The following is an 11873-nucleotide window of genomic DNA, read 5'->3' on the forward strand; positions in this document are numbered from 1 at the left end:
GATAAGAAACATTCGACAATTGACAGGGCTAAATTTTTGAATAGCCAATAACATCAGATGACCACAGAGAAGATTTTGCAACTGTAGTAGCCAATCTCCATTGACGGGAGGGTACTATAAGAAGAAGTACATCTAATGGTCTCGGGCGTTCTTGCAAATGTATAATTTTCCATTCACATAGTACTTTATAATAGTTATTTATGATATAAGTGTTAAAAGTACATGTTTAAGGCACGCATGTGAAAGTTTGCAGAATGAGCGATAGCGAATTCTGCAATTCACAAGAGTGCCTTAAAAATGTACTTTTTAACACGCATATCATACAATATTTTTTCTTCAAACGTAATTACAGGACAATATCTACAAAAACTTTTACTTGAACTTGACTGACATTCCATTTTTATATTTTTTGACATTACATCAAAATTGTCTATACGGTCAATACGAATTGCAGTGCCTTAAAAATATTTTAAAGCATTAGTGCTTTAAAGTAGGATTTTTAACGCACGCATGTAGTGCTAAAAATTGCATTTTTAACACGGTTGTAGAAAAAAAAATTAAGGTCCTATCTGCAGCAGACCGATTATAATAGTGTTGTAGATTTTCTGTGAAAAAGCTGTTATTAACTACACAAACAGCATCTTCCTGTATGATAACAACGTAATCATTTTTTAACCAAACTATAAATATACGAGTGATGCCTGTATATTAAATTAGTATTCCATATCGTACGTGAACAAAGATAGTCAAAATGGGAAAACAACTTATTATGGTACTGCTTACGATCCTATTCAAACTGAAGATGAATAGTGCAGGATCTATCAATTATGCGATAACTAAAGGTATGTGAAAAAGTATAAACAATATATTAATTATTCTCTCTCTGCTGCAATCTTCTTTTTATGGTGTATTAGATGCTATTGCGTTTCTTTGTCAAAAGTGAAAGATTGGTTGGATCAGCAAAGCTTCTATTTTATTCCTTCGAAATTTCCTCTATAAGTTATTTCCATTCCTCTATATTTCTCGATCTGTGGTTGATCCCTCCGAACCTTAAACCAATTCTCTCATGATCTGTAGTTACAGTTCTTCTCCAGTTATTATCTTGTCATCCTTTTATTCTTCTTCTGCCTGGTTGGTATTCAAGTGACTCAGACTATTATATTGTTGCATAACAATTTATTTATATAGGTTTGTTATTTTTTGGTAGTTGTTTCTTTCTGTCTCCAAGATTCTGCGCCTTGCAATAATATACTCTTAATACAGCTGTTAAATATTTTGATTTTGGTTAACTCTGATATATCACATATGTGTTCCAGATTTTCTTTAAGGAGTTATATGCATGTTGTGTCTTTACTATTCTTTTTTCGATATCTGATCTACTATCGCCTTTTTTCCATAATTAGTCCCAGATATGTAAAGTTGTCTAGGTCCTTTATTTGTCTTTCAGTTGTTTTAATTTTAGTTTTTTGACTATTGTTTTTTAGGAAACAAGAAACCAAAAAAATGTGCATCATTGAAAGCCGAGAATATTTAATTTTTCTCAGCCTAGTTTTTTTTGTATTTTAAGATCTCATTTTAAGATATATGAAAATGTTTACCGTGAAGTAGCTCCATAAGAGAAAGGTAGTGATTTAAAGACTACCATCCTATCGTTTCTAACTTCGTCGAATATACCTGTCAACTTTGAACGGTTCTATCATTCACCTTTTTTTTTTTAAAGAAGCGTCTTTCCGTGTATTTTCCAAAGCTGTGTTCAGAATTTTTTTTTAACTAACAGTTGCCTAAATATTTTATTTGTTTTAAATCAAAAAAATTGTTACAAATTTTTAAAAACTTCTGAAGCTACCCAAAATTTTCGATTCAAAATTCTATAAAGTACGTTAGATACAGTTGAGTCCGCGAGTCTTTACCCGTGCGTCATCACTTAAAGCATACGAAATAAGTCGGTAATCTATTTCACGCAACAACAACTGACAGAAAGTGGCTACTGTTCCGATTACGGGTTTTATTACAAAATTTGACCTTATCAAATATATAGAATGTCAAATGTAAGTTTTGCTTCAAAATTTTTGCGCAGAATTACAGCTACATTTGAAGTAGCTTAATAAATTCTTTTATTATTATTGATCAATAAATAAATAAACAATTTATAAAAAAATCCAATAACATATTTTATTTTTGTTATTTTATTCACTTTGACGGAAATCTAAACACAGTCAATTCTTTACTGTGTGAATGACGTTAGCTTTGTATGTTTTAAATATTAATTGCCTAAATATAATTATTTACCTTAAAATTTCAAAGCCCAATATAAAATTAGTTGTGAAAACAACTGTTTGTGTAATATAAAGAAACTTCAAAACGCAAAAATTCGACAAAAATTGCAAAAAATTCAACTGACTGACAGCCACAAAATTAAACAAAGCAGAAACGTCAAACAGATTGTGCTTAAAATATGAAAACATACCGAATCGTCTTTTTTTGTACCTATCTCTTTTCAATGCTAATAGTGGACTGTTTTATTATACCATAAAAATTTTCTAACTGAATTATGAAGCTCCTAGTGCAATTTACGTGGTTGAAAAACATTGAATAAGAAGATGCTTATTTCTCCCTGCTTTTTTGAAATTATTCCTATTTTGAAGCAATGTTAATATATTAAAACGTTTTTAACTAGTCGTATTTATAGAACATTTAATTGTAGCTAGTTTATTTCACTAGGACTTTGCTAAAAAATGTATCGTTTGATAGTTATACGAAAGAAAATTAGGAAAAACGCTATTTTAATTAATTTTTAAACTTTTTGAAGTTTTTAAATTTTATACTATTTTATATAATTAAATTGTATTCATTTTAATTATAAATTTTCTAAACTTTTTCTCAAAGGTAAAATATTATAATCCGTATGGTTACAGTTCGCAAAGATTCTAGTTGCAAAATTGACTAAAATTTAGACTTACTTATTAGATTCATTTTGTGGGACGTACCTGAAAAAAGAAATATACCTATAAGAACATATAACTTTAACATAATAATAAAAAATGTAATAATTAACATAATAATAAATTGTACACACTTCAAAAGGTCTTTCAATAACAACTGTCTTTCAATAACAATAAAAGTATAAATTGTACACTAACGCATCAATCATGCAGGCTTATTGTTATTAGTATGTTGTTAGGTTAAGTAATCAATATACGAAGAGAGACTACGTGTTTGGGAAAGAAAAATCATAAGGAAAAATCTTGTGCTTGATGAAGTACCAGGACAATATAGGATAGGAACTAAGAAAGAGCTCAAAGGACTATACCCAGATGCTGGCATAGTGAAAGAAAAGTCCAGAAGACCCCAATGGGCAGCGCAACTAAGAAGCCATTGTAACGAAAGAACAATAATGCTGGTATCGGAAGAAGAGAGAGAGAGGAGAGAGAGAGAGAGGGAGAGAGAGAGAGAGAGAGAGAGAGAGAGAGAGAGAGAGAGAGAGAGAGAGAGAGACTATATGTGCTTTCTGTTTCTTGACACACACACCATTTGGAATTCCAATATTTCAATTTCTGCATTGTGATTCATTTTAGATAACCTCCTAAACAATGAACGTTTATGTAATTTACTTGTTTGTTGCAAATATAAAAAAATTTAAAAAATTTTTAAATTTATTATTTATTAAAATATTTTTTTAATGTTTTAGATACAGGTATTGCACGAAGTATAGTTCCAGAACTTTGGGTTGAAAAGGACGGAAATACTTTATATTACTTTGGATATACATTTACGGTATGAAATTTTTCGCTCTTTTAGCTAGTTGATAATGAGGATTCCAAATAACCAAATCTATTTTTTATAATAGTGTGATAACATACAGAGGCGTAGCTACCGCCGTATCAGCCGTATCAATTATACGGGGCCCCCGACATTCAGGGGGCCCAGGGAGCTGTTCCCCAGCTAGGCAATTCGAAACAAAATTCCATTTAAAAAAATTGCTCCAAATATTCTACAATTATTATTTCACTATTAAAACGCTTTGAAGCAGTGTATATTGTTTGGATATCAACATTTTTGTGTAATGGATTCTTTATCTATACATAAACTATATTTATGTACAGGTACCTATCTATTTTTTGCCGTTTGCCTTTATTCCATAACAACAAAGCTTTTTTGTTTTTAAGGTACTGTTTATTGTCTATTCACCTTTGGCTATGTGTGAGACATTATATAAAGTATAATGCCAAATCGCAATTTTTGTAATCACGTTATGTTTGAATACATGAAACCTTGTGTATTTTTTGCGTATATTTTCGTGTAATCGATTCTTTATCTATAAATTGTATTTAGCTATATCTATATTTACCGACCGCATCGTACGATTTATTCGCATCGTAAGAACAGAGCTTCTTTGTTACGGTTATTTCCAAGCAATCACTCTTGGCTTGAAAAATCTGAATCTATTTTCATACATTGGATGTCAACAATTCAAATCTATTTTTCGACTTTGGTATATTAGAGTTTTTAGGTTTATTATTTATATCTATATTTGGGTGTTATACGCAGAATTTACTAGATCGTAAGGTTGTATGTATTATGCGATTTATTTAAATTTTGCAATATGCGGGGTGTTCTATTAATAAATGTAAATATTTTAACTGTAGTTTTATGGGCTCAAAATATTAAGATTTAATCCAAGTCACCTAGTCCGAATATGCTTCCAAGAGAAGATAAAGCTCTTTGAACAAGGCGCCTTGTAATTAGTTTTTTTAAATACCTCCAGAACGCTTCCATTTAGAGAAACGAAAACTGGTACGCCTATTTATCTTAAAGAGATAAATCGATTCCATAAATTTAGAATTTCTAGTATCGGTCATAGGCATCCGTTTTGGGTAGGGCAATGATAATTTTTTTAACGCATAACTTTTTTGTCTTTAACCTTTAAGTCTTTTTGACACTGTATTATTAAATTGTGAGGCATTTTAGTAATGAGAGGTACTCTTGCGTCAGTAGTATAAGTACATCGTTTTCTAGAAGTCGATTTGAAAATTTTGCGTTTTTTAATTTAAAAAAAGCTATGAAAAAAAAAAACGAAAACTGGTACGTTTATTCCAGAGATGAATCGATTTCATCAATTGCGAATTTCTAGTACCGGTCATATGCGTCCGTTTTGGGTAGGTCGACGGTTATTTTATAGCAATATTTTTTGGGTCTTTAATTTCTAGGCATTTTTGACACCAGAATATTAAATTATGAGGTATTCTAATATTAAAAGTTACTCTTGCTTTAAGTCAGTATAATGCACCGTTTTTTTTTTAATTTTTTTAAATTTTGTTCAAATTCAAAAAACGAAAAACTTTCAAATCGATTTTTCTAGAAAACGGTGTATCCTACCGACTTAAAGCAAGAGTAACTTTTAGTACTAGAATACATTACAATTTAATAATCCAGCGTCAAAAATAAATGTTGAAGACAAAAACGTTATGCGATAAAATAACCGCTGCCCTACCCAAAAAGGACACATATGACCCGTACTAAAAATTCGCAATTTATGAAATCGATTTATCTCTGGAAGATAAATAGGCATACCAGTTTTAGTTTTTCTAAATAGAAGCGTTCTAGAGGTATTTAAAACGAAACTAATTAAAAGACACCATCTTCAAAGAACTCAAGCTCCCTTAGGAAGTATTTTCGGAGTAGGTAATTTGGGTTATACCTTAATATTTTTAGCTGAAGAATATACAGTTAAAAGATTTCCAATTATTAATGAAACACCCTGTATTGTTTTGTTTTATCTCATTATATTTTATTTTGTAATAATATTGACGATTTATGTAATTTTAGTAAACTGTGTTTGTTATTGTTTTTTTGTGTTTCGACTCTTTGTAAGCTTTCTTTGTCCATAAAATTGTAAAATCTTCAGTGACAATAAAGCATATATTTATTTTATTCTATACAAACGTTTTTGCTTCTTTTGTTTAACATTTTTTTAGTACTATCCCACATCAGTAGCCGAAAAGGGCCCCGCAACAAATCTTGATATGAAGCCCCTGTGGGGCTAGCTACGCCACTGATAACATAACATATGTACATCACCATATCATATCTCTCTCCAATAGCGCTAGAACCGAAATGGGGCCCTGGCTTCTCCCATCATACTTCCCGCCTCTTTTTCCTCAGCTGTTCTCCTCCAGTTATTCACCTTTAATATTTATCTAGCATGGGTTCTCACTTTAGGCGAGGCAACGAAGCATTAAACCTAGGAATTTTGTGCAGTAAGATGAATCGTCAAGCAACTTTTTGCATTCGATTCGAGAAAGTGTCAGGCAATTTTGTGAACTAAATTGATCTCCGGCAAAAATTTTTGTGCATGAGAAAATGCATTTTCAAAGTGCATCTCGAAGAGATGGAAAATGAAAAATTTAGAACTCAGGAAATATTGACGTAAGGTACCTGGGCCTCGATTTTTGACCCTTCGCTTCGTTATCGAACGTATGCGCTACGTATGTGCTACGAAGCGAAGGGTCAAAAATCGAGGCCCTGGCGCCCAGGGTGGAACTCGTCGCCTGCGGCGATCGAATGATTCGCGGGACGATCGAATAATTCGCAAAATAAAAATTGGATCAAAAGACTGAAAAATACGTGTTTAATATTTTTCAAAAATCTATAGAATGACATTAAACACAACACCCCCAGGATGTAGGGTGGGGTAACTTTAAAATCTTAAATAGAAACTCTCATTTGTTATTGTCGATTTGGATTACTTACGTAAAAATAAGCAACTTTTATTCGAGAAATTTTTCGAATTGTGGACAGATGGCGCTATAATCGAAAAAAAAAAACTATTTATTGTGACACTATAGGTAAATTATAGAAACGGTCTAATATCTCGAGAAATACACTTCGAAATAAAAAACCAAAAAATACTTATTCAATATTTTTCAAAAATCTATCCAATGACACTAAACACGACCCCCCACTCCACCCCCTAGGGGTGGCGTGGGAGTAATTTTAAAATTTTAAATAGGAGCCCTAATTTTTATTGCAGGTTTGGATTCCTTAAACCAATAAGTGGATTCCTTAAACCGTCGATTCCTTAAACCGGATTTGGATTGCTTAAACCGTAAAAATAAGTAGCATTTATTCGAAACATTTTTTAGAATTGTTGATAGACGGCGCTAATAAATAGTGTTATTCCGATTATAGTGCCATCTATCCATAATTCGCAAAAATGTCTCGAATAAAACTTACTTATTTTTACGTAAGGAATGCATGGGGCTCCTATTTAAGATTTTAAAGTTGCCCCCCACCCCACCTCCAGGGGGTGGAGTGGAGAGTCTTGTTTGATGTTATTCGATAGGTTCTTGAAAAATATAAAACACGTATTTTTTTTTGGTTTTTTATTTGGAAGCGTATTTCTAGATATATTAGACCGTTTCTATAATTTACCTATGGTATTACGATAAATCGTTTTTTCCGATTCTAGTAGGTACCATTCTATCCACAATTCGAAAAAATGTCTCGAATAAAATTTGCTTATTATTAGGTGAGAAATCCAAATCTACATTAACAAATGGGGGTTTCCATTTAAGATTTTAAAGTTACCCCCACCCAACTTACAGGGGGTGAAGTGGGGGGTCGTGTTTAGTGCCATTCGATCGATTTTTGAAAAACATTAAACACGTATTTTTCAGTTTTCGATCCACTCTGTATTTCGCGAGTTATTTGATCGTCCCGCGAATTATTCGATCGTCCCAGGCGACGAGTTTCACCCTGGGCACCAGGTGCCTCGGAGACCATCGCCGTCTTGAAATTAGTGTTCAGTGACCTCCAGTACCCCAAGTATAAAAATTGAACTCATTTCCGCCAATATTTCCTGAGTTCTAAATTTTTCATTTTCCATCTCCTGGAGATACACTTTGAAAATGCATTTTCTTATGCACAAAAATTTTTGCCGGAGATTAATTTAGTTCACAAAATTGCCTGACACTCTCTCGAATCGAATGCAAAAAGTTACATAACAATTCATCTTACTGCACAAAATTTCTAGGTTTTGGGTCTTTTAGTGCTTTGTTGCTTCGCCTACTTCTTCTAACCACACTTTCCTTGGTTGACGTCCCAAATAGTTCTACAAGGTGTTTTATTACAATCCATTCTTATAAGATGGCCTTTTCTGGTAGTTTTTCTGCGTAATTTGGTATGAGGGTAGTCCCAATATCCTTAGTTCAAAATTACTATTAAGGTTTATTTTTTTTTTCTCTCATGATCCACTATTTTGCTCCTTATGTGGCCCTTTAATAAACTTTTAGAGGTTTATTTAAATATTTTATTAAACCTGCATATATTTTTGTTTCTCTTTATATTTATATTAATATTTTCACTTGATCTTTGCATATTATAAGCATCTTATCTCGTTTTTTTTTATAAAAATATTTAAAACAGTTACGTTTCCTCGTTTATAAACTCTTATTCCTTTTCGTTTTTCTTTGTTTTTCTCGTTTCGTACCTTTCTCATCTACCTACTTCTTTTGCAACCCCACTCGATTACTGAGAATACTGAGTTGCAAAATAGAAACTGACCAAGTATATTTAACATGTTACAATAGGGCTTTTCATCGATTGTCATTTGTTTGGAGCTTCTGTCATGTAACGTCTAATATTAATATATCTACGTCATACGTTATTTGTATATACCAATGATAAAAACCAAAGACGTATGACGTAGATATCTTAATATTATACGACACCTAACAGAAGCTCGAAACAAATGAATGTGAATGAAGAGCCCTATCTCAGTAACTGATTTAATTTACTTTAAGTAAGTAAGAATTAAGATTAACTAACCTACACTTTTTTAGGGAAGTTGGATCCAAGCATTAGAGCATTGCAAGGCGCTTAATATGGATTTAGTTAGTATAGAAACGAGCGAAGAAAATGAGTATCTTTATGACCAGATGAAGGGATTTTGTAAGTGATAAGCAATATACAGTAATGAGTGCGCTAAACACAGGAAAAATAACGCAAAAAATGTAAAACATAATATATTGTGAAATAAAAAGAAATGAAACTATTAGAGGTGGGAAATGATCGTTAGAATCATGTAAATTTACAATATACTACATGACGGTTTCCCACCTTAGCTTAACAGCTAACTTCAGTCATAATAATTATAGGCATGATGACGTTTAGTATGACGTTTAGTAAAATATTTTAGTTGAGCCGTTTTTATTATTAGTTAGATTTTTAATTAAAATCGCTACTAATTATTGTATTTGTACTAGCATCTGTCTTAATTTCTTCAATCATTATTTTTTGTTCTAAGGTGGGAAATTAAAATATAATATTTTTCGATGTCATACGTGTAATTATTGTGAGTGAAGTCAACTAGCTACTTATAAAGGGCACTCATCACGGTATAGGTACCTATAATACTTTTATTCATTTATTTCATAACGTTTTGTACTTCTTTTCCTAAGGTAGCTTTTCCTCCGTGATTGTGTTAGGCGTCGCCCTGAAAGGCAGGGCCTTCTGACATTGTTGTCACATAGTGGTAATATTGCTCCTGTGACAATGATCTGTGACACAATTATGTCACCTTACTGTTTTCAGCTCCCGGACTAACAGGCGACGAAGCTTTCTACCAAGAACCTTTTTTAAACGCTTTTATTTAGTTCAATAGTTTGCGTCAAAATTTTAGACGTTAATTTGACTGCCTTTTCTTCAATGAAAATGAATGAATCTTTGCAGACATTTGCATTCGTGGGAACAATACACGAATAGTCAATAAATTTTTTTTATATGTTTATTAATTGTTTAAATAAAAAAAACGATTTTAATGAAAAATGCTTAAATTCTCTTGCTTTTTACAATGTAGAAACTTGAAACTTTTACAGATTGTAGCTAAATATATGAACTATACATAATTTGACTTTTTACGTTAATTGTTTACGTTATGCCTCATTAATAAACAATAAAATTTTAAATTTTTTGCCGATTCCGACTACTTTTCATGTTTGTACAAAAAGTAAAAAATAAAAAGAATATGAAAAAAATTTTTAAGAAACGCTTTTCTTTGGTTACGAGTGACTAACAAGACGCGCCACGCTTTTCTTTGACGAATGTGTTAGATTTCTTCAATTTTTTTTTATTTTTGGCTTTTTAGTTGATTTTTTTATAATATTTTTAATGTTAGTCACTCGTAACTAAAGAAAAGCCTATCTTAACAAAATTTTTTCCATACTTTTTTATTTATACCTGTGGTTGATTGATTTATGAGGGACCCTAATTTAAAGAAAGATCTCGATCGAGTTTGTTTACAAACTTTTTTCTAATAATTGTTCTTTTGTTATTGTACTAGAAAAATCGATTTTACGTGCTTTAAGTGATTATGTAAAGACTCGTTTATTCTGGATCATTCTTTTGTATTCGAGATGATTAAGCATTGTATAAATAAGAGGGATTTTGCAATTAGCAGTTAGTTGTGAATTTGAATACGTCGGTGTACTTAATATGTATCGAACGCGTAATTTTTGATTTTGTAATTATGTAAATAAATTAATAGATTTAGTGTAATACATAAATTAGTAGCGTAGTTTGTAAAAGAAAAGATATAAATTTAGTGTATTTCATTTGTTTAGAAGTAAGTTATTAAAAAATAAATAAAGTCAACTAAAATTAAACTTAATGCCTAAAAACATAAATAATAAAATAGTAAAGTCAACCGCGTAAAGTAACACGCTCCTTTTCTAACTTGTCTACACCACACTGATGATGACCAACTAGGCAGAAATACGTATAATATGATTGCCTTCCATCTTTTATATATATTTTATTTTGTATTCACATTCACATTGCGAGATTTTGCAATGATTTTTTTTAATTTGTAGTTGGTGGCCGGGACCAATACTCTTTTTGGACATCAGGAACTACATTGGCTTACGGCAAATGGGCATGGATGGGGACAGGCCGTCCAATTTTGTATAGTAACTGGTCAGCAAAACCATCTGGTACAAAAGACACATTCTGTCTAGAGGCTAAATACGAACCCAATAATAAAGGTCTTCAATGGAACGAAAATAAACAAGATGCGAGTCTGCATGCAATCTGTGAAGCTAAAATTACAGAGGATCTAGTAAATATAATTCCTGAATTGTGTAGTTTTAAAGACTTTTTAAGCATAGATTAAGTTTGAAACAAACATGGATTATATTTGATGAAATAAACGTAGCCCTCACACTAAACTTACTATTTTTCTATGCATCCCATCCTGTTAACCCTAAGCATTTCCTTAAAAATATTTCCTTATCTTACGAGAGTAAAGCTTCTGCGTCAAAAATGACCGAAGGATTGAAAAATACTTGCAAACTTGTAAATAAAAAGAAAGAAAATAAAACAGATAAGTATCTATACTAAGTATTTCCGCAGTTTTAATTGTATTCCTGCATTCAACCTTTCTCACCAGTTATTTCTGTTTTGCCAGTCCGTTTCCTGTAGATTTCTTCTTTCCATCGCTTCGTCTACTTCATCTCTGAAATCTTTGGGGTCTGCCTCGCTTTCCTTTTCTTATCGAGCTCCACTCTGTTATTCTGTTTATCCCACAATTTTGGTCTGTTCTTCTTAATCTCGATGTTATTTTCTGTATCTTTTTGTTACTCTGCAGCTTCTACTTAGCCATGCCATCTATGTTGCTCTTTTTTTGGTATTAGTTTTCTTATTTATTGTCCAATTTTCACAGTCATAAGTGAGGATATTTCTGGTCATGCTGTTAGATATTTTTATTTTTGTTTTTTGCTGATGTTGTTATCCCACAGTACCGGGTTCAACTTTCTTGTGCAGTCTTTTTGTCCTAGTATATTTTTTATGTCTCTTCTTCAGTCGTTCCGTTTGATATT

At 31.7% G+C, this 11873-nt stretch overlaps 1 protein-coding gene across 1 annotated transcript; it reads left to right on the plus strand.

Annotated features, from left to right (window-relative positions):
* The first annotated feature begins 716 nt into the window (after positions 1-716).
* LOC114332416 (uncharacterized) lies at positions 717-11222 on the plus strand. The gene is made up of 4 exons (XM_028282215.2): positions 717-842; positions 3689-3774; positions 8841-8949; positions 10869-11222. The coding sequence occupies exons 1-4, from the start codon at positions 752-754 to the stop codon at positions 11165-11167; spliced, it is 585 nt and encodes a 194-aa protein (XP_028138016.2). The 5' UTR covers positions 717-751; the 3' UTR covers positions 11168-11222.
* Positions 11223-11873: the final 651 nt, after the last annotated feature.

This window comes from Diabrotica virgifera, chromosome 9, assembly GCF_917563875.1.
Source record: "Diabrotica virgifera virgifera chromosome 9, PGI_DIABVI_V3a".
Taxonomy (NCBI): Eukaryota; Metazoa; Arthropoda; class Insecta; order Coleoptera; family Chrysomelidae; genus Diabrotica; species Diabrotica virgifera.

Excerpts from the sequence above, each read along its gene's own strand:
- LOC114332416 (XM_028282215.2), top strand. The coding sequence starts at position 752 with ATGGGAAAACAACTTATTATGGTACTGCTTACGATCCTATTCAAACTG. Across the intron at positions 843-3,688 it reads CAATTATGCGATAACTAAAG|ATACAGGTATTGCACGAAGT; the intron begins GTATGTGAAAAA and ends TTAATGTTTTAG. Across the intron at positions 8,950-10,868 it reads TGACCAGATGAAGGGATTTT|TTGGTGGCCGGGACCAATAC; the intron begins GTAAGTGATAAG and ends TTTAATTTGTAG.